We start from the raw sequence: 23,111 nt of genomic DNA, 5'->3' as shown, positions 1-23,111 counted from the left end.
GTGGCGAATGGAGAGGAGGATCGGTGCAAAAATGACTGTAGTTGTGCACCAGATGACATTGAACCTCTGCCTTCTGAAAAACATACCTGCTGGTCAGTCCCACTGGCTCTGACTGCCCTTCAAGGCCTTGCCTATACTGTGTGAGATGAGCAGCTTGTTTTGCTGAGAGTAGTTCGGAGCACTGAAGACTGTAGACTCTACAAAAAAGGATGTTTCCAGTTCCCGGGCACACCAGTGCTGTGATAATGATTGCAGGTGTTGTATTTTGTTCCTCCTCAGTCTTCTGCTGGGGTGGTTCCCAAGTTGCTGCTCCCTGCAGTGGTGCTGTTGGCCCTCAGCGGGTGGTTGAGCAGCGAGCACTGAACGGCGTTGGCCTTCTGGCCTGGAAAACTGGAACTGCTGCATGTTAGGGAGCACTTAAAGCCTCTGGGTGGCCTCTGCACTCTTTGAGAGCAGTTGGTTTAGACTGATTATTCAGATATGTGCATTAGACCCTGAACCAAAGGACTACAATTCCTGCTTAATATGGATTCTAGTGCAAAGAAAAGACTAGTTTCTATATTGATGATTGGTTGGAAAGAAGCAGTTTTGAAACTGGACTGATGTATTAGGAAACAATTAGGTTGAGTCTAGCTAGAGACATACAGAAATTAGTTTTATGTCAGTTTGCTTCTTTAGGTGTTGTGCAGGTGTTTCAAAAGAAAATGAGAGATGCTAAATTCTGTTGTAAGGTTTTCCAGAAACTGCTTTGACCTGGAGGTAGAGACACCAAATACATTTGCTCATCTTTGCTCCTTCGCAGGTTTGCTGATGTTCCCCTCTGTTCTGTGACTGTGGTTTTTTTGTGGCTTTGGGAAAACTGAGCTAGAGTTTGTGTACAGAGCAAATGACTCTTTCTTCTGAAGGAAGAGGAAGGGAGGATGTCTGTCAAATGCTCCTGCGGGAAGAGTAACCTCAAGGTGTTCTCTTCCTATCTGTTTTTGGCAGCGAGAATGTGATTGTGGTTCAAGGATTTGCCTTTTCCACAGCAAACCTGTTGGTTGGTAGTAGGCACATTGATTTGTGGCTGTGTACTGGAGCCCACTGCTCTTTCCCTCTCTCATGACAGGTGGGTATAACCGGAGCTTGTTTTCTGTGCAGATGGCTTTGTTGGTAATTTTCTTGGACCTTTGTTACTATGTGGAATGTTTGGGTGTTGTTAGTGCTCCCCACCTCCTTGACCTAAATGCTTTTCCCTCCTGGGTATCCATACCTGTGGAAAAAAAGCAGCCCTGGGAGTGTTCCTTTTCTGTAGTTCCAGACTGAACACAAGTGTTGGATGGTTTGGCTGTGACTCTTCACTCGCCAGTGCTCAATTTTGTGCAGCTTCCTTTGTTATCCTTCTCCTGGGTTTGTGTGTGTTCATGTTCACAGCTTGGCAGCTTTGGGGAGAAGCAGCCAGATGAATTCTGACCTGAGTTCCTTTACTGCTTCTGCAGAGGCAAAGCTTACTCCTTTGTGTCAGTCCCTCTTGTGTGTTCTCATGTCTCCAGCCTGAAGTTCAAATGGTCTTACTGGTTGCTTCCCAAATATATTAAAGTAAGCTTTCAGAAACAGGGAATGTGCTTTCTTTTAACATGAGTCTGATTTCCACAAAGTCAATTTTGTAACACTCTGTATTTGCTATTCTTACACCAGCCCCACTGGTTTTCCTCAACTTTTGAGAGTTCTTTGGCTATGAATTACCAGTGAATTAGACCTGATTGATCACAGATCACAGCCAGGAATAACTTCAGGGGCTGAAGTGGGCACTGCAGTGGGAGTGCAATTTCCCTGTGAAGTTTAAAACTGAAAAGTAAGGATTTATAAGGCTTGCATGGGGGAAATAGGAATTGATCCTGCCTAAAACTCTTATGGCTGGCATAGCTTGGCTTTTTGTGCTGGAAGGCTGGTGACTCCTTGAGCTCTTCGTGTTGTAGTTGCAGTATTGTTAACCAAGGAATAGTTTGGATGGTACCACTCTGGTGTCTGACCATCTGAAGGCAGGTGGAACTTCCAACCAGCAGGTTGAGAGTTTGGAACAAATAGTTTCATGTTGGCTGTTTGCCATTAGATGTGACTATGTGGATGTATCATTGCTCTTTGTGACAGTAGCAAGCTTAGAAATGCTTTCTAGGCAGATTTAGGGGAGGGAAATAGTGCTCCAGTCAGAACCTAAACTACTTAAAGAAATCCTTTTAGGTAATTTTGATTGAGTGCCTTTTATGATGACATTCACAAGACCTCTTTCAGTAAATTTGAAGCCTCAGTGTAGCACCTCTTTGCTTCGTGACCTTGCTGTGGTGGCATTTGCCAAAATGTTCGTCCTAATGTGAGCTTTTTATGAAACTTGATGAAAACAAAAATGCCATAGTTTTTAGCAATAAAACCAAAGCATTGCTGCTTGTTTTGAGGGGAGATGAACATGGAATGTGGAAAGTCCTTGCTTGTTTGAACACCAAGGTCAACTCTAAAGTGAAAATGATGGTTGCTGGTACTGTTTCTTTATTAGGCAAGTGTTTTCAAGAGCAGAATTTAAAAATTTCGTGTGCTTGAGCAACACTAGTGCAACCAGCTACAAAAGCAAAGAGGCTAATTAAAGTAAAATTAGGCACTGGCAGTTCATTGACTGTAGGGGAAACCGTTCCTTAAGGAGGGGAGGCAGAGTTGTTAAATGTCACTGCTACACTTGCCTGGGATTCCCCTGCTCCGTTCCAGCACTGCTGCAGAGCCTGCCTTCTGTGCTGCAGGTCCAGTCACATGAATAAATGGAGTGTTTGTAATAGTGCTTCGAGCTCTCTTTCAGTGAGTGCTTTCAGGAGGTAAGTGTGGGAGTGTTGGAGCGAATTTGTGTCCCAGTAACCAGTGTGGTAGTGGCAGAGTGTTTCCATCCTCACTTTAAGGGCACATCAACATGAACATCAGGGAAGGGGCACTAGGGCTGAAATCGAGAGGTTGAGGCCAAACTTTCAGCTTTAATCATAATGAAAACAACCAAGTGCTACCCTAATCTAATGAAGAATGTTTGTGGTTCAGAAACTTCATATCTGAGCTTATGTGAAAAAGAGCACAATAAACCAGTGACTAAGTAGTTAAATTTTTAACTGATCTGAAATGTAAATTCAGTTGTTAATGACAGAATAGTATGAGACAGGTAATTGATCTAAAGGAGTTAAACAGTTAAACTTGAGCCCTGCACTGTTGTGTTTTCTTAGGTTGTAAATCACACTAGTTTTTGGTTGTCTTTCCTAAGGTTTTTAAAGACAACTGTAGTTGTTGTCACTTAAGTCAGTGTATATATAAAGCATTTAAACTGGGTGCATCTCTTAAAGAAAAAAACCTTTCAAATATATGTAGAAAATTGCATACACAACACCATGACCTGCTGCACAAATGTTCTGAATTTTTTGAAGGCCTTTTTTGTCATGTGGGCATTTATCCCTCCCTTTGAATAACTGACACTGTATTTTTGTTCAGATGATAATCCAGTGGCATTTCTTCATTGCAGCACAAGCACTATGTCATGCTATTTCTTTGAATGAGTAGTTAATATTTGGCTACTTTAATGACTCCAGGAGCAAAAGACTGTCTTTTCCTTCTGCTGGATGGCTTGTGCCACTTCTTTTATTAAATTTTGTCCTCAGTTGGGCCTGTAAAAATACTTCAAGCAGCAAAAATAAAAAGTTTTCTGAAACCTGAAGTACTTTGTTTTAAAAAAAATAGTAAGTGAATTTACTCTGACTCCTCATGCGTCTGCAGATAATGTTATAGCTCTGTGAAATACCAGCTGTTTCAGTGCAGAGACGTGAGTGAATAGGACCACAGGATCATTTAGTTGTTAGTGTGAAAGGTGAGAGGAATCCCTGGAGTTCTGCCCCAGGCACGGTGGGTGGTGTAGTGTATCAACTCCCCCTGTTTAGGCTTGAAAAGGTAGGAAGAACCTGGGGTTTTTGAGTGTTTCTGAGCAGCTCACAGGTACTGTTTTTATCTTTCTGTGGTCTCAGATGCCTGTGCTGCTGCATCAGGTGCCCAGAGAAGCCCTGTTGGTGAAGGCGCTGCGATGAACAGCCGGTGCCGAGCCAGGGATGCACGTCCTGGCTCTGCAGGCAGGCACTGCTCTGCAGGCTGGGACCCGAGCTTCCAGCTTCACCTGATGCTGATAACTCCAAGTCTCTCTGCTTAGAGGGAATGTAATTTAATTCCTGCTTTTACAGTGGTTAAATTTACTCTAGGTTTTTCATCAGAGAGGTTTTTGCTTGGAGAATTCTGTCTGCCTCAGTTCGGTCATATTTATTAAAAAATTGTTGGAACTGTGAGAAACGAAAGATGCTCACTGGTGGGAGTCGTAGGGTTTCCAGGGGCTTGGCTGGCAGAGGCATGCTTTCCAAAGGGTGTGGAACACCTTTGTAGCAAATTCAAACCTACTGACAACAGGCTTCTTCGGGGTATAGGTTGTAAGGTGTTGCAGTGCACAGACTGATGGCAGACAGGGAAGAAGCACTTGAGGAAATAGCTGTCTGTCTGCATTCGTGGAATCTCCCTTAATGCAGGGAGATTGTGTGGTCATTTTGGCCCACTTGGCTCTGAGACAAGTGGAATGGCTTGAATCCATTGTTGTAATGGGTTTGTGCTTTTGGGAAGGTACACTGGCATCTGGAACAGAGCAGAAAGGGAACACGAGGTCAGTTTGGTGTTTGTGGCTTTTATATTGTTCTATTGTTAGTCTGGGTGGGGGAAAGAAAAAACAACTTTTAAAAGCCCTTGCCATATCCTTTCTTTGATTCGACTTCCTTGATGTCAGGTTTTGTGGTGGTGGATTTTTTAGATTGTTCTGTTTCAAAGCATCATTCTGCAGCAGATTAGGATGGAGAAGTTAGGATGTTCATACTACAAATGGTGAGAGTGGCAGAAAAATAGTATGGGAGTGTGAATTTAAAAAAAAGCATATACTCAAAAGGAGAAAGAAGAACTGAAAGTGTTGGAATTAGAAAGCCTCAACTTGCACTGAATAAATCAAAGAAATCAATTTCTTGGGAGTACTGCAGAAGCAGTATTAAGGTTTTTTTCCCAGATTATATTTCATGAGCTAGATTCAAGATTAAAGACCCTGAAGAAGAAAGCCTGAATTATATAATGTGAAGGGATAATGTGATTCTGTAAAGTGTGAGAAGTTGAAAGATCACTTCTGCTTTATGTCCTTACTAATTTTTTAGGCAAGAGTTGTCACTGTGCAGTAGTAGCTGCAAGGCAACTGAGAATAGTCTAAAGAATTCCTCTGGAGTATCTCAGCCATTTCAGGTGATCATTCAGCAAGTGGAATAGAACCAAGAAAGCATGGCAAGCTTTTCATTGACCAAGTGGCTGTTGGTATTATGTGGCTACCAAAATTCTTCATATGAATTTGATAAAGCAGCAAAGGTCAGTAAACTGTGTTGTTGGCATATTTATTTTTAAAGTCTAATTTTGAACTCATGCTGTTGGCACAGCATGTACTGGTCTGGGCAGATGGACTGAATGAACTTCTGCCTTGGAGTCACCTGTGGGATACTATGGCTAGTTTTGGGGAAGGGGGTAAATTCGTGTGGCTGTAGTGTGAGTACAGGGTGGTTTAGGTTTCCAGCCTTTGGGAAGGGTAGAGGGTGTGAAAGGGATTGGCAGAACGAGTGCCAAGACATCACTTCAGGAATGGTGGGTGCGTGTCAGGGAATGGTGTGTGAGGTACTTGCAGGTGATGCTGCAGTGGAGTTGAAGAACCAAAGAGGATGAGTATGGTGGAGTCTTCACTCTCAGCTTGACTTTGGACTAAAAAGTGGAAGATTTAGTCCTCGCCAGCTGGATCTGCTGGGGGCGTGGGACAGAATGTTTGGCTGTTTGTGCCTGAGATGGAAATAGCTGGAGTTCTGAGGGAAAGAACAAGAGCTTACTCCAGAAAGGCAAAGATGACTTGCAATGTAAAATACATGTTTGGGGCTTTTACAAAGGTCAGTGTGGTTGAGCTTTTAAGTCTGTTTTTCAGTTAAGTTTTTCTTTATGTTACAGTAATAAATACCTGAGAATCATGGTGAGGGGAAAGAAAAAGTGGTTGAGTAAATATGAAAGGAACGGGAAAAAAATCTTACTTTTTGGGAGGAGTCAGTGAGCACCTTTAGGATTGCAGCTTAAATCCAGTGATTGACTTCAAAGCCCCAAGCTCCTTTAAGTTAGTTTTTCAAGGAAATGGGTTTTGATATTCTACTACTTAATGCTATGATGAACTTTTAAACATGTTTTCTTTGCATGAAGAGGTTGGAAAAAGCAACAGGTTTTGCTTAAGTTCAGGTGTTAATTTGAACCTCTTTGTAATTTAGTATGTTCCAAACTAGTATTCGAAATAATTTCCTTTCTGACCTATCAGTTTCTTTACTTATTTCTCAGAAAAGGGGGGAATATATATATAGTAGAGGCATGCATAGGCATTTCTTTGAGCTTGTCAGTTTTGATTAAAGGGGATATTAATGGTGTATAAATTAGCAGTGAACATGGAACAGTGTAAAGGTGAATTTGTAGACGAAGGTCTTGGTTTCCTGGAGTTGATACTTGGCTTTTGTTCCTTGAGGGGGCAGAGCTGCAGTAAGGAAGGTGAATTGACTCAAGTTCTTGTTTGCATTTTTTTCTGGTAATTACAATCCCATTTGTGATTTTTTTTTATTCTAGCTTTTTTTTTTTTAAACTGTTCTAAGCTTGTTATTATTATAAATGGGAGCTTTGCCTCCTCAGTGGGACTGTGCAGCAGACAACTCAGTGAGCAGAGCCAGTTGTGACTTCTGTGAGTTGTGCAGCCCCCGAGGTGTGTGGCAGTCGATGAGCTGTTGGCACCAGGCCTGCAGTCCAGTCTAGAGCTCGGGGCTGGGCTGTCCTGCTGCTCTCCTCTGCATCACCCTGTGGGAAACACGGGCCTGTCCTCCCTGGGAGCTCTCGTCCCTGCAATTAATGTCTGATGAACCATAGGCTCTCTGTACCAGGACTGAATGCAGCTTCCAGAGCAGTTTGGAAAGGTGTTCTCTATCTTTTATAACAATTAGGAGATGCCTTTTGTTTCAGGTTATATGTCAAATTTGTAATAAGTTAATTAACCCTCTTTTATGTGTGGTGACAGATAGCTTGGTACACAGTATGGAGAAGAGTGAGTGTCCTGACCTGTAGTAATGTTGATCTTAACCATCCCCACTGCAAACCACCAGGAATAATGAACTGGCAGAAAAAATTGTAGCCATTTATATTTTCTGCAGAGCTTCTGGGGCTGTGGGATGAGGCTCTGTGGCCCATGGAAGAGCTGGTGTGCTAGAAAAAGCCTTTATTGACGAATAAAATCTGTGGGCTGTGGTCTTTCTCATTAGACTCTTAATCTCAGTTTAAAATAAAGATGCATTTTAGTGCATCTAGTAGTACAAACCTGGCTCTATGATTTCTTCTAGACCCTTACAGGACTCAGAAAAGGAAGATCAAATTAGAATTTTTTGTTTTGATAATATATTTAGAAAGTGATGCTGACCTTAACACCAGAAGCAGCTTTGTATTATCAAAAGCCAAAATGTAACAGGCTGCCCCCTGAAAATTGAACTAGTAATGGGAAAAAAGCATTGCTTCTGCTGGTCTGCACATTCTGGGATCACAGCAGAAAAAAGAGAGAAGCTGTTTTGAAGAAAGTTGGGTGATAGCTGCAAGACATGGGATTAAACTAAGCAATAGACAAGGATGAAGGGACATTAGGTTTTTGGGAAGTGCAAGGTTAATTACCTGGGATGCTGTATTACATGTGTTGGGTTTGTTTCTGCAGTTGTTGGGCAGCATAAGGCCAAGATGATGAGAATTGCATTTGGCAGCCACTGCTGGCAGGATTGCTGATGTCTGTGCAGAGTTTGTAAGCAGAACGTAAGGCAGGAGCTGTGCTCAGTCCAGGACTGAGTGAGCTCACTGGAAAGCAGCTGTCCTGGAGCACGTGCACTAAAGCCTCGAGCTTGAGTTAACCAAGGTGTTAAATTAATGTCTAATATGTGATGTATGCTGAAACAGAGCCTGTTGGGTATCCTCTACAGCGTTCTGTAGCTGATGAGAATTTCTTAGTGTGATTAAATGGGAACAAACTGCAGGTTTTCTTGTGCTGAATCCTTGCTCGGATTTCATCTCGGGGCAGCGAAACCAGGCTGACCTGCAAGGCTGTGTTCAGTGATAGTGCTAATGTTTGCTCTCCAGAAGACATCACTCCTGGCACTACTAAAAATACTGCTGATGGTGTTTGATGCCATGAATTGTTAGGTTTTTCTTGTCCTCTGAGCGATTCGGAGGGTTCTGTGAGCTGTCTTGCTGAGGTGATTCAAGTCACAATGCCCTTCTCACCCTGTGCTTGCTGTCTTCACCTCGTCCTCCCCAGCCTAAAGGGGAGCCTCTGGCCTTCAGGCTTCCTGAGGGGTGGAAGTGTATCAAACAAATGATGTAATTCAATAATTCTCACCTTAGGCAGTCCAACACTTGGTCCTTAATTGACTAAATGGTGACACTCCTACACGAGGGGTAAGTACAGAGAAGTTTGTGTTTCAGGCACCCATATGTGTCATTTTGGGGAAATGCAAGACTCTCCAAAACTCTGAACTAGAACAGCTAAAACCTTTAATCACTGTTGTTTCGGAGTTTTCTTCATCTATAGGTACACAGTTCTTTCTTCTCTTACATTTGACTTGCTTTTAAGCTTTGGTTAAACTGAATCACTAAGGGAATAATAAATTTAATATTAGACTTGTCTATGTGTTGACTTTCTTTATGTTGGAGAATGTTCTTTTCTATGAGAAAGGAAGTTGCTTTTTTTGCAGAAAGATGAAAAACATGAAAAGGGTTGGAAGTTCTGAAATGCTTTTAAGAAACTTGAGGAAGTAGCAGGTAATTCCTTATTCTTCTGAATGGGTAGCATAGGTGTCCTATGTGATTTTCCTAGAATGTAGCGTTTTCTGGGCTTGCTTTGATTATTTAGGACCGACTTCTTTACTGCTGCGTTTCATTTTGGTGTAGAACAGCTCTGTTGGAAAGATGAGATTTATCTTTCCATGTGTATTACACAGCTGTTGAAGTTTATGATCATCTTTACAGCGTGGTATGCACAGTGAAAATGATTTTGAATTTTTAAACTGGACCTCAGTTTGGTTGTCTGGGCACTTCTTAATGTGTACCTAGTTTGGAGCCATTGTGTGTTGTACTTGGTTGGGCAGTGAAAGACTTCTCTGGAGTGTGTGCTTGCAGATTTCTAGGAATAGCATTTTGCTCTAGAGTTTGTAGGGATAACATGGGTAACGTGTTATTTTTTTCTTCAAAATGTGGTGTTATATCATGTGCAGTTCTAACTAAAGGGAAAAAATAGAGGTGTCTGATGGATCTGAAGCTGAGGTTTGGAACCTTCCCTTGAGGAAGTGATGTACAGAATTTGGCTCAAGATGAAGCTTCACAGGTGATGCCTCTCACCAGGGAGCTCCCCGAGCTGTGGGAGCACTGGATCAGATGTGTGTGGCTTTTGTCAGTGTAACTGTTGTTCATGGGGGTGTAACATGACCTCAGTTGTGATTTTACAGGCTGTCTTGACCAACAGCACTTACCTGGTGGCTTGCTTGTGCTGCCTTTTCCTTTGAACCTGCTGTGCTGGGATGTAGCCAGTAGCTCTGTTTTCTGTATTTCAAATAGAATTTGAATTTATTATAACTTTTGGAGTCCATTTCTACTTGGCAAACTGAATTTCTGTGTCTGGAATAGTTTTGTGACTTCCAGACCGTGCTGTACTTTAATCTGCCAGTGGCAGTCAAGTTGGAGATTGTTAAACTGTCATTATTGCAAGCTGATCTGTAATAAATCCTTTATAAATGAAATGTGATACCTTTATGGAAAGCAGTTTGCTTTAGCTGCTGATTTTGCTTGGGAAATATTCACTGTCATCTGTAAAACAGAAGGTTCAAATAGTAGACATCAATATTAGTTATCAAGGATGGCTGTGAGGGGTAAATAAGAAATCAATGCATTTTAGAATTTCTGGAACTGTTGGAAAATAGAAAAAATTGAACGTTGCAACAAATGTGAATATTCTTTCATCGTAAATATTGTTGCAAGTCTAAAAGCTAAACTTATTTTGTGTGTATGAATGGATATAAATAAGGGTGCTCTCTGAAAACCCAGGGGAACAACATGAAATGTGATTTTGAACTGTTGATTCGAGCGTGCAGGCTGAATGCAATCGGTGTTCTTGAGTGTAGATGAGGAAGAAAGGAAGGCTGTTAATAAAAATAATACACCCCCAGGTTCTTTCAGTTTAATTACACCAAATGTGTGCTTAGCCTGAGATGAGAGCCTTCGTGCACTGCTCGAGCTTAGTAACCACTGGAGCCTTTCTGTCCCGTGGGGTGGCCGTTGCACAGCTCTGGTAAGTGGTGAAGCACCTGCTGATCCCTGGGCTTGTCTCTGGGAGAGAGCTGGCACGTGCCAGCGGGGCAGCTCCGAGTGATGGAATGCCAGGATGCTGTTGCAGGGTTGTGTGGAAGTGCAGAACACAAAGAAAGCATCACAGGCTGAAAGAGGAATGGGGAGAGGGAGTTAGGGCTGGGGTGGTTCTGAGTCCAAGGACTAGTTGCTGGTGTTTTCAAAGCTTTTGGGATGGTCACTCCTCTCGGAGGAAGGGAACTGGGACTTTGTGGAGAAAGGTGGAGATGAAAGTCAACTGATACATTTAGGATGAACTATTCAGGTTTTTTTAGAAAGATGCAATTACTATAGTAAATTACAGTTTACTGTGAAAATGAAAGCAAATTCCAGAAATCTTGCTTTAGGGAGGAAAAGAGAAAATTGGAGCCCATATGATCATAATGAAATCCTGTTTAAAAATCACTGATAACTGAAGTAGGGGCTAGTTTTCCTAATTGCTGAGGAACTTCACTATTTTTTCTTTCCATTTGGTTTTTTTGTATATGTGTTTAGGGATGCAGATATGTTAAGCTTTTGATTTTTTTGATCTTTTCGGATGCAGGCAGGTTTCCAGAGATTTATGCTGCTCAGTAAGTGCATGAGCAGAGTGACTGGGCGAAGTTGCCTAAGTGGGGGCTAAGCAGATCTTCAGGCTTGGCTGAAATGGATGCTGTGTCTTAACAGACCAACTACTCCTCACTCTTGCTGCTGGGATGTCTATGATCAGGGTTTTCTTCTGCTGTTATTCAAGGAATGGATTGATACTGGAGAACATCATACAGTGTTTGGAAAGCCGCGAAGTGAAAAGAAGGTTGTGTGGGCTCTTTGAGGACATCCATAGGTAGTAATATAGAAACAATTGCTGGCTGAGGTTCAAACTGATGTTTTCAGATTAAACATGAATTTTTTTATCCGAGTCTCTTAAGGAGCCGTCCTTCTTCATTCTGTAAGGATTCTGTCTGTAGTTGTTAAAGCCACTTTCTTGTTATCCCCTGAGTTGATGAGGAAGGAGTACAGCTGGTTAGAAGGACAGCTCCTGCTCAGTCACTCCCAACAGCTGGCCTGGCTGTGCTCTCTTGGGTTTCAGTTGTCATGTGCACCAACCAGTGCTCTTTGATCTCTGGATAGAGCAAGGAGATACAGTGGGAAAGGAGTCCTTGTGGTTTGTAACTTCCCCAGGAGTTCAGCAGAACATCTGGGCTGTGTTTCAAGGGAAATCCTTTGCCATTACTAAATCCAAAACAGTTGGATGGGACAGGCTTCTGAGTATTAGGGTACTGAAAGACAAATCCTTGAAAGTGACGTATTTTTATGATTTTATTGCTCCTGACCTGGAGAAGAGATTCAAGTAGCAGATCAGAGGTGATTGGGTTTGAGAACTTGCATCCCTTCACCTGCTGGCTTCATTGTGTGGCTTAGCAGTTCCCATCTCAGACTCTTCCTTTTTGGAGTCTTTGTAACATGGAATAAATATGTACAGGCTTGTTCTGAGTGCATCTTGAGACCTGCAGTAGTGGCTTCCTCCCAGAAAGGGACCACAGCTGATTGGGGATCTAAAGCTTATGGGGAGCTGTTTCTTTGAGGTTGACTTTACTCCTCATCCTTTCAGCTCTAGTGGAGAGGAAAGGTGCCTCCTGTGAGTACAGAAATCTCTGTGGTAGTAGAGGAAAACAGAGGCAAAATGTTGGCAGGGGAGCCCAGACTGGATATCCTGACCTTCCTTGTTGTCAACGGGTGTTGTACAAATTTGTAGGGTCGTGTGGAACCGCAGAGTGCGCAGATGTGAGGCTGTGTGAGATGTAAGCTGGTCTGGTGGAATGGCATGTGTGGATGAAGAAAAAACCTGGTATCTGTGACTTGAGATTTTAGGAGAAATGTATTTATTAAAGGTAATGGTTTCTTCTGTGAATCTTATTTGGGGTTGAAGGCAACTGAATGGAAGATGGATGGCTCCAGCCAGTAGTTTGAACAGTTGACCAGACTCCTTCAAACAAGCCTCTGAAAATGCTGGCGTTAAAACAGATGATATGATGATGACCTTAGTTGAAAGCTGAAGCTGAACTATGATTGTCTTTGCCTAAAGCTTTGCTAATTCTTACTGAGTGCTGGTTTTGTGCTGCCACCATTACTGGAGCATCTGAGTGCCGTGCACTGGTGTATTAAGTGACGTCGTTAACATCTGTCCAGGGCAGATTGCAGACTGGGATGTCCAAGGGATTAAAGGTTGTGCAGTAGAAGTTCATCTCTTCAAGATAAATATTTACACCCTGCAAGTATGAGAAAGCCATGGGATACTCGAGTACTAGAAAGACCAAACAAATAATTGCTTATTTTCCAAACTCCAAAGGAACTTCTCTATGAAGTGTTCCCATTTAAAGCATTTGTTAGAGCCTTCAAACTGTCCAGTCTCTGTAATGTTTTGATGCTTGAAGGTTTGCCTTCTGAATTCCGTTTTGAGAATTAGAGCTGTTCCTCGAACAGAAGCGTCTGCAGTTCCATGTGCAATAACACGTAGTTATCCCCGGTCACGGGCTGATGTTAAGGTTTTTCGGGAGAGAGCAGGGCAGAGCACGGGTGCTCCGTGGTTTCCGTGGGCGAGCAGGGGGTCCCTGCAGGCAGGGGGGGCTCTGGCGGAGCTCCCACCGCGAGGGGCGAGTCTCGGCTCTCCGGGGTCCCTGTCCCTGCCCTGCGCGGGGCTGTGAGCGCCGGCCCCGGAGAAGGGGCTCCTCTGCTGGAGGAGCAGCACCGGGGCAGAGGGACGGGCCTGCGGGGGCAGCGGGAGCGACAGGCAGAGCCCGGCAGGAATAGGTGGATACAGGAGCCGAGGGACGGCGGCGGGGCGAGCCGGGGGGCGCGGCGGGCTCTCTCTTGTGCCCGGGCTCTCTGTGCCCAGGGTCTCTCTGTGCCCAGGGTCTCTCTGTGCCCAGGGTCTCTCTGTGCCCAGGGTCTCTCTGTGCCGGGGGCACGGCGGGCTCCCTCTGTGCCCGGGCTCTCTCTGTGCCCGGGCTCTCTCTGTGCCCGGGCTCTCTCTGTGCCCGGGCTCTCTCTGTGCCCGGTCTCTCTGTGCCCGGCGCCCCGCGCTGCCCGTGCCCGGGGCCGGGAGGGGCGGGAGGGGCCGTGCCCGCAGCGCCGGTACCGCGGGGCCCCGCCCCGGCCGGGCCGCGCCCCTGACGCTCCGCTCCGCTCTGCTCTGCTCTGCCCGCAGATGGCCGCCTGCGTGTCCCGGGTGGAGCTGTCCGTGTCCTGCCGCAGCCTCCTCGACAAGGACCTGCGCTCCAGGTCGGACCCGCTCTGCGTCCTGCTGCAGGATGCGGGGGGCGGCCGCTGGGCTGAGGTAAGAGCGGCCCCGAACGCGCCCGGTCTCCCCCTTTCCATCCCGCAGGTGTTCCTAGCCGAGTGCGTGACACGCTGAATTCGGATTTTCAGTGGGTGAGCAGTCCCATTGCCCACGCTCAAACCTGCAGTGGTTTTGTTAATCGCTCGCTCTTTTGCTCAGAGTTGGATCGGGAGGTTCGTTTGCCTGTTACAGTATAACCTGCCCCAGAGCACACACTCCAGAATACAGTGTTTCACCAACTTTTTCCCCCTCATTGTCAGAATTTTCCCATACATTAATGTTTATTTTCCAATGCCATTTCCTTTCCTGGTGAGCCATCGGTCAGCCTGGTTCATCTCCAAACAGGAGGTGTGGTCGGGCGTGTGTAGCCCTGCTGGTGCCTGTGTTCACCCGGTGCGAGTAGAAAGCTGTGTGGGAGAACATGTGCTTCCTCCTCGCCATTAACAGCTTTGCTCCTGTGTGTTTGTGCAGCTGGATCGCACGGAGAGGATCAAGAACTGCCAAGACCCTGAATTCTGCAAGAAACTGGTGGTGGATTACTACTTCGAGAAAGTGCAGAAGCTGAAATTCGGCGTGTATGACATCGATAACAAGACCTTGGATTTAAATGACGATGACTACCTGGGAGGGATTGAGTGCACGCTGGGACAGGTATGTGGAGGTGTGTCAAATGATCTACAAAGTAGCAGCAAGAGTTGGGTATATTATGAAAAATTAGGTGAAAATCTGCTTTATCAAAGGCTTTGTACACATTCAAATTTGAAAACACACTGTTAAACATGTTAGTTTGTGTTACTGTTGCACATAGTTAGAAAAATCATTGTGTCAATCACAAAGTGAAGGTTAGAAATACACATGATGTGTAATTAATGGCTTAACTTAGGAGGCACTTGTAGCACCAAAGGCAGTTTGGGAGTAAGGAAGCAAGAGAGCTTGGAGAGCTCTCATGGAGCTTCCTTTGCACAAAGGGACCATCAGGCAGTAACTTTGAGGAAATAAGACTACTGGAGATTCTGTACTTGTTTCCTGAGGAGAGGTTTGTATAGTGAGGTAGGAGAAGAAAAGCGAGGCTCACATTTATTAAAGAAAGACTCAATAAATTTAATACTATTTTCTGGTTTTTGTAGCTTTTTGGCTCTTGTGTCACAGAGGCAGCAAAACTAGACGGCTACAGTTAACTTTGGAGATGTGTTTCCTGGATAGTGAGAGAAGATAACTTTCAGACTGTATAGCCAGTCAGAAGCACAAACTTATGTCTGTCACTGTTGGTAATGCATTTAAATCTTCTTAGAACTTTTAGGAGAGTTTGAAAATTTTGCACCTGAAGAAGAATTCTTTGCCCTCTGTCTAACTTGATATTTAGATTATCTGTCTTTTAACCTCAGGTTGTGTCCAGCTCTGTGTTCACCCGACCGCTGGAATTGAAGCCGGGAAAGCCAGCAGGGAAGGGCACTATTACGGTAAATAAGGGTTTTCTGGGAAAAACTCTTTCATATATTGGCTGGGACAAAGCAGCATTTCTGGTTTTGTGTTAAGAGTTTCTTTCATGGACAAAGTATGAGCAGAACTCTGATCTCTTGTTTAATTTTTTTTTACCCCTGAATTTCTGTGGCACAGATTTCAGCAGAGGAGATTAAAGATACCAGGGTTGTGTACCTAGAAATTGAAGCCCAAAGCTTGGACAAAAAGGTATTGACTTTTTTAAAATTATATTGCATGCTTCTGTAGTAGTTACAGTTTGTGCCTTTTGTCCAGGAACCTCTCTGTGTTTGCAGACATTCAGCTAAGACAGTAATCCATGCGTGAGCAAAGGCTCGCCATGTTTTGTTATTTACAGTGCAGTCAACTGGAGACACAATTTCATGTTGGAAACCACAATGTCAAACCAGAAACTCAACTGCCAGGTTTAGGTTTTGGGGCATTAATTTGGCTTTGGAACATTATGTATATTAATAGAGTTTGGCTACATAACTGTCTCTGCTGAGTACTGTAGCTGTAAAGTGATCTTTCTGTTTTTTCATTAAAGAAGAAAAGATGGAAATTTAGGTGTGCTGCTCATTGTTATTTGAAGCCAAAGACCAATCCAGGGATTTAGTGACCTAACTTCTCAGTCAGCAAAATGATGTGATTTATATAGTGACAAACATGGTCTGAAGGGGCGATCTTGGAACTGGAACTGATAAATTCTGATGATTTATAAAGTGCAGCAGTTTGAAAGAGAAAAATAAAAGTAAGGAAAGAAAACAAATGTATAGTTTGTTTGACTTTGTGCTTTGTTTGAAGTATTGTGTACTGATGAGCCAACTCTTTACTCATTTTGGATAAAATGTGATGACTTCTGCTGGGTTTTTGTTTGCAGGATTTCTTAGGTAAATCAGATCCGTTTCTGGAGTTTTACAAGCAGGGTGATGCTGGAACGTGGCAGCTCGTGTACAGATCAGAGGTAGTATTTCCACACAGTGTTTTTCCTGAGATGATCAGACAGTTAATTCCTATTGAGAGTGGGAGTCCCACTCCTGGTCATGCTTTGCACCAGGTTTGCAGAGAAAGTTGTACCCTATAAAAAGGAATTCTGCTAACTGAGCCTGCAGCAAATTCTTTATTTGCTGCCTGTTTACTGGATGAAGCTGCTGAGTGAGGAGCCTGACCACAGACAGCAAGTGAGAAGAGTGACTCTCCTCCCTTTTCGTGGGTTGAGCTGTTAGGTTGTCTTGGCTCTCAAACTGAACTTAACCCTGAACATCTGTCTTTTATTTCTGACAGAGCTGTTGCTTGGCTCTCGATGCATGTCAGGGTTGAACTGACTGAGGCTGTTCTCAGCTTGCCATGCAGAGCCCTCATGTCATGTTTCTTAGTGACTTGCATGCTGCATCCCTCACATGACATTATGCTGAAATTTTTTTAAGGTGATCAAGAACAACTTAAATCCATGCTGGAGGAAGTTCAGTGTTCCCTTGCAGACGTTCTGTGGTGGAGATTTTAATAAACCTATCAAGGTACAGCCTTCAGAAATTCTTTGTTTGTTGTTACAAGTAATCTGTTCTCTGTTTATGCTAACTATGAGTTATCAGGCTGTCTAGTCATATTTTAATTTTTAGATTGCCTTTCTAGAATTGTAGCGTGGCAGGTAAGTGATCATATTCTGTTAAGTATGTCTGTATTAAAATATTATGAGTTTTCAAATTGAGAAGTGCAAAAGTGACACAGTTTCTAATGGTTAGTCATGAGAAGAATTATAACTGGTTTTTCTTTTTACTATTCTTTCCAGGATTTCAGGTTGGACTTCAGTAGTGGTGTCTTGTTTGGTTTTGATTTTTTTTGGAGGGGGCTTTCTACCACTGTTTCTAAGTTAACTGAGAAGCTCACAGATGTTGGACAAGCTTGACTGCCTTGGGGTACTGACACTGAGAGGACCTTAAGGCATCTGTCACATTTGTCCATTCATGAGACTGGCAGGCTTCTCCCAACTCTCTTTCTACCTATTTCAAGTAGAAATCTAGTTTTGAGTCAGAACTGCAATTCCCTGTGTTCTTGTATATGATGACTAATTCTCTCTGGTCCTGGCTTACGGAGGTGGCAGCAGAACAATGACGTCTTTTAATATGTTTCTGCCAAAGAAAGTCTCATAGCAACTTAATTTGTTATTTTTTCTTCTAAGCAATGCATTGATAATTTAAAGGCATTTCAATTAATAGATAGTTCTGTGTGAATATAGTTTCTCTCTGCTTATCCAACACCTAAATACTTTGCATTTGCAGAATTTTCCTGTTCCATCCAGTCTTTGAAGATATCTCATGCTGGAAGCTTGGCCTGGAAGGTTTAGCAAAAAGCATGCATGCTAATGTTGTTTTTTGTGCAGTGTGGCAGGTCCAAAGAATTACTGAGGTTATTAACCTGGAAATAGGTGTTCAGATGTGCTGGGCTTAGATAGGTGGCAGTGCTCTAAGTGGTGTTCATGAGCTTTTGTTGCTGAGGAATCAACAGTCTTAGGTCAGAAAAATCTCTTGGTCCAAGAGTGAGCAGCAGATGTGTGAAGGAGATGGCTGAGAGAGGCATGTTTGTCAGAACTGGCACGACATGGCATGGTTTGTTCTGTTATGTGGGGCTGTGTTTCTATAGTCCAAAAATATTTGTGTTGTTGTTTTGTTTTGTTTGTTTTCCAGAAGCTTTCTGTGCTTTGAAGTTCACTTTGGAGTGACTTGCTTCTTCAAAAGGATAGATTTTTGCTGTTAGTTCATTTGAGCCAAAATTCTCAATGCATGTGCAAATAGTCTGTTAAGTTTCCCAATGCAGCTGTGAAAAAGGATTAAACTGTTCTTGTCTTTAACAGGCTGGGGAAGTCAGTCAGTCAGGGTGACAGGCAGGTGTTTCACTAGCACTAACACTAAGGAATATAATATTGCAGTGGTGGTTTATTTTTCATCCGGCATTTTTTCCTCTGAACCTCTTGTCTGAGGCTTCACAAAATTTACATAGGAGCAATTATGTGTGAAATACTGGTAAAAGGAGAACTTGAACTTCAGCACAGTGGGTGTATCCCCTAAACATCAGCTTTTGCCAGCTGTGTGTGAGGATTAGGTACTGAATGTGTGCGTGAACATAAAGCTTTTGATCAAATGCTGCCTAGTATTATGGTAATTCTTTCTTCATTGCAATGCAGAGTGATATTCTCCTTGTTCTGTGTTAAGAACAGCTCAGATTTGTGACGCAGCCTAATCTTCGTGACAGTTTTGTTAAAAATAAGGGCAAGTGAAAGCAGCATGTCACCCCCATAGTTATTTAAATGGAAATAGCAAATGTAGCAAAATAGAAATTTATGTGTTGGTATTCACGGGTTTGATGGCAGATAACTCAAAAGCAAAACCATTTTCTGTGAGTTTTGATAGTTCCTCCTGTAGACAAAGGGGCCTTTTACCTGCTGACTGTATTCCACGGCTCGTGATGGACAGTTTGTTTGCTAAGAAATATTTAGTCAGTAAATAACCCTATACAGTGCCCTGCAGGATTGGAGGGTTCTGTTTGCAGCAGCAACACCACTCTTTGTGCTGCCCGCAGTGAATCTTGGCTGGTTTTAGAAAACCCGTGCAAGAAGAGGTTTGTTTTCAGCCATATCGTGCTGTCAGCTAATCCAGCTCTCTTGGCATGGCTGTGAGGGGGAGCGGGAGCAGGAGGGAGGGGAGAGGAGCTGCGTGGAGGTGGCAGCTGCTGAATTCCCTGCAGCTCTCCAGGCGTACTGACGTGGAAGAGATCCTGTCCTGGGAATCTGCACCTTGGCTTCTGCACCAGAGCCTCCTTCCTTGGCCTCCCTGGCATGATCCAGTTGCTTTTGTGCAAACCCAGAGTTGTAGAGAGAGGCTGAGTGGAGTTCAGGCAGGAGGGGTGGGAGTTGCTTTGTGATGGAGCATGCAGAAGGGAGTGGAGTGGGTTGGAAAGGATGAAGGAGGAGAAGGGGGCACAGTCACTGTGGTATCTTGTTTCCCCAGTAAGGCAGTGAAGGATGATATGCTTGCTTCCCGTTTAGGTGGCTACATTAGGCCATAATTGACCTGGCTGTTTGTACAGGTTTTCCACTTATACCAGTGGAAGATCCCTAGTAGATCCAAATAGTCTCAAATTCAGGTATCTAGCCATTGAATTTTACGTCCTTATCCCATCTTGTCTCATTGTCCTGAGGAGAAAGCTGTCCCTGTGGTTTATACTGGACTAACATCAATTTCTGGATTACTAAAGGCAAATCTTGGAAAGAAAGCAGATCTTGAATCTGTGTGGCATGTGAGCTTCAGCAGGGAGCAGCCAGCTGCTTGTAACTGTTCCTTAGTTGACTGCTTCTGGAATTACTTGTGTTCTGCAGTTGTGTGCATGGAGTGTGTTAGAAATGCTCTTCATCAGTGGTTTCGTGGGGAGCTATTGACAACATATCTCACCGTGGTTGCTGTAAGCCACAGTTAAGAGTATATTTCTGTTTGTAAATGCATTGCTCTTTTGCATTATCTGGTTCTGAAGCTTTCATGCTGATTTAAACATGACTGGTTATTAATGAAGTACTTATCATCTGGTTTGTATAAGATGCAGAAAAAGACAGACTTACTGTTCCATGGAAATTGCAATTTCCTTGTAAACTGATGCTATTGTTGGACAGAAAAAAGAGCATGTTCAGAAAGTGCTTAGATAACAAAGATTTAATTGCTTCTTCCCATTATTCTAGTTACATATCTTGTCCTGAATGATCTCACATTTATACATCTGGACTGTGGAATGCTGGGTTTTTCTTAAGGTTTCTTTTAAATTTTTATTTATTTATTAATTTAACCTTTTCCATTTAAACCAGGGAAAGATTTTATCTAAAATTTTCACTGTGCATGCTTTTAAATGGATGAGGAAGTGAACGTTTTTGAGATTTGCTCTGGGTGTGTGTCTTTACTCCTGGGTTTCAGTTAGTGGTGTGGCCAACACCTCCAGTTCTGCTGGAATGGGGAAGTTCAACAGCACTGCTGCAAAGGTGCGACAGAGGAGACGGGCTGGGGAGCAGCAGCTGGTCTCCCTGACACAGGACACCCATGCCCTGCTCCCTCCTCCCCTGCAGGAGCAGTGTCCCTGTCCTGCTCCCTCCTGCAGGAGCAGTGTCCCTGTCCTGCTCCCTCCTGCAGGAGCAGTGTCCCTGTCCTGCTCCCTCCTGCAGGAGCAGTGTCCCTGCCCTGCTCCCTCCTGCAGGAGCAGTGTCCCTGCCCTGCTCCCTCCTGCAGGAGCAGTGTCCATGCCCTGCTCCCTCCTGCAGGAGCAGTGTCCATGCCCTGCTCCCTCCTGCAGGAGCAGTGTCCATGCCCTGCTCCCTCCTGCAGGAGCAGTGTCCATGCCCTGCTCCCTCCTGCAGGTGCAGTGTTTGGACCACGACAGCGATGGCTCCCATGACCTGATCGGTGCCGCGCAGACGACGCTGGCGCAGCTGCAAACGGCCGGATCCAGCTCCCCGGTGAGCTTCTCCAGCCCCTGCTGGCTTAGTCCACACTTCAGGCTTTCACAAGCCCTTTTTAACATTGACCTCAGGGATACACTGTGAGTTGTGGCCTCCAAACATGAATATTTCTGTTTGTATTCTTATATTACTAAGCCAACATCTGGGAAGAATGGTGTGGGGATTACATTTCTTTATTTTCTGTGGGTTCTGATACAGTTCCTATTTCTAAAGGCATCCTCGAGCCTGTTGTCTGCTGATTGCCAGCCACTTTTCCCAGCTGTTCATCCTGCTTTGGCCTCTTCTGAGTCCAGTGGAAATAAAAGTGCTTGTTGGTGCTGTAACAGATGAGTCCAGAGGCACAGCTTGGCTTGGATAATGTTTGTACTGGTCACCCTCACAAGTGCTCTGGTGGCCTTGCCAGCTAACAGGGAGCAGGAGTCCTTCCAAGAGACACTCTTCTTACCTTGTCTTGGTCATCCAGTCCAGAATAGACCGAGTCACATGCTGATGCTGCTGGTTTTGGTCTGTTGTCTGCAGTGAAACCTGACATCTCATTCTCATGGGTATGTCTCACCTAAGTTCAGGCAGATGTATTGCACGCAGGACATAGCCCAGGACTACTCCATGTGCCAGCCAGCTTAATTTTTGTGGTCATAATCCAAAAGCTAGTAGAAGGTTCTTGCCTTTTTCCCTGGCCTGTGTGAATTCAGAACCAATGTGAGAGAAACCAAGCAGTTAAACTGCCACTGGGAACCTGTGGCCTGGCTTTTTTGGCCTCCCAACCCCAAGATTTTGCCTCCTCTGCCCAGTGCTGGTGGCAAAAGTATCCCATCTAGTTCATCAGATAGCAGCCAAAGTAGTTGCAGACCTTTTTAAAATTAAATTTCTGAATTCTGCTGGGTATTTGGGTAACTCTGAAATTGTGTGATGTGTGACACTGTTCTGTTTCCATAATTTGCTCTGCTGTAAGTGCAGATATTTTGGAACTTGATTCTTCTATGCTTGCTTTCTGTAGGTGGAATTTGAATGCATTCATCCTGAGAAAAAACAAAAGAAAAAGAGCTATAAAAACTCTGGCATTATTAGGATAAAATCCTGCAAGGTAGGAAGATTTTTGTTGGGTTTTTTTTTACTTTTTTTATATCCTGATCATAATGAAATGAGTAGGTGTAACACAGTCTGTCTGTTCCTCTAGATTGAGACAGAATATTCATTTCTGGACTATGTGATGGGAGGCTGCCAGATTAACTTCACAGTGAGTTGTTTCCCCTCTGCTTGTCTTGGTGGATGACAGGATGAGCAGTGAGGCTGTGTACTTGTGTTGGCAGCGTGAATGACTGCAAATGCAGTGTGAGTTTGCAGTGATGAAGTCTACAAAACCCAAATGATATTATATTTTTACTTTTTGTGATCAAGTAGCACTTTAATGGAACTCAGACTTCTTAAACTTCTTTTGAGAAATTGGTTCAGTCTGTCAGTGGAAAGGATTGCTACTGCTTAAAAATGCCTGTACCCCAGTGAGAAAAGGGGTGCAGGCTTGTGTGCCTGTTCCTCTGTAGAGCTGCTGGATTTCTGGATGTGGTTAGTTCTTCTGTTTGCTTGTGGTGACGTATCAGTGACTTGCTGCCATCATCTTGACTGATTAGGTGGGTGTAGACTTCACTGCCTCCAATGGAGATCCCAGGTCACCAGATTCTCTTCACCACATCAGCCCAGATGGGATAAATGAGTACCTGATTGCCATCTGGAGTGTGGGAAGTGTAGTCCAGGACTATGACACGTATGTAACGATCCTGAGTGATCTAGTCACCTCACCAAAATTGTGTCACAGCAGATCAGTGCTCATAGTTTGTTCCAGACCTGTAACATTTTAATGACTGAGGGGCTGCCTTCCCTTGGGAGATCCCTTAAGGAGCTGCTCCTGTTTCCTCTTGCTTGTCAGTGCCAGGGAGGGCATTGGCAGCCCTTCATAATTTGGCATCTTTGCTTGGCTCCTGCTCTGCCCTGGGTCCCTCTGTACTGCTGCTTTAGCTGGTCACTGCTCCCTTGTTGCTGATGGTGCATTGCAAACATGAATGTCTTATTTGATTCAATGGGAGTATGTTTGTCTGCTCTGTCCTGTGACGAGGCTGGGGGGGGTCTGGCTTTTCTCCTGCTACTTTGAAATCTCCTGAGACTCCTGTGGGGTGCTATGCTGAAGGAAGTTCAAGCCCAAGCCTGAATCCCTTGGGTACCTGGTGCCTGGCTGTGGGCAGCTAGATGATGTACCAATTCCTTATAGCAGGAATTCAGTCTTGGCCTCCAGCTGTTTTCTTAGAATAAAACAGA

General features: G+C 44.1%; 1 protein-coding gene across 3 annotated transcripts in view; it reads left to right on the top strand.

Moving 5' to 3' along the window:
- Positions 1-23,111, top strand: part of CPNE1 (copine 1) — a 43,488-nt gene that overhangs the window by 13,467 nt on the left and 6,910 nt on the right. For all 3 annotated transcript variants that reach the window (XM_027740452.2, XM_027740453.2, XM_027740451.2), the window contains 10 exons: positions 13,697-13,825; positions 14,300-14,479; positions 15,214-15,288; positions 15,446-15,517; positions 16,188-16,271; positions 16,735-16,824; positions 20,700-20,798; positions 21,799-21,885; positions 21,979-22,038; positions 22,430-22,563. In XM_027740452.2, the coding sequence (XP_027596253.1) occupies positions 13,697-13,825; positions 14,300-14,479; positions 15,214-15,288; positions 15,446-15,517; positions 16,188-16,271; positions 16,735-16,824; positions 20,700-20,798; positions 21,799-21,885; positions 21,979-22,038; positions 22,430-22,563 (1,010 nt within the window). The remainder of the gene's footprint in view (positions 1-13,696; positions 13,826-14,299; positions 14,480-15,213; positions 15,289-15,445; positions 15,518-16,187; positions 16,272-16,734; positions 16,825-20,699; positions 20,799-21,798; positions 21,886-21,978; positions 22,039-22,429; positions 22,564-23,111) is intronic.

Source organism: Pipra filicauda, unplaced genomic scaffold, assembly GCF_003945595.2.
Source record: "Pipra filicauda isolate LSUMZ 115617 unplaced genomic scaffold, ASM394559v2 scaffold561_size491250_pilon, whole genome shotgun sequence".
Taxonomy (NCBI): Eukaryota; Metazoa; Chordata; class Aves; order Passeriformes; family Pipridae; genus Pipra; species Pipra filicauda.
The sequence above is the reverse complement of the archived record's forward strand: the minus strand, read 5'-3'. Positions and strand labels throughout refer to the sequence as shown.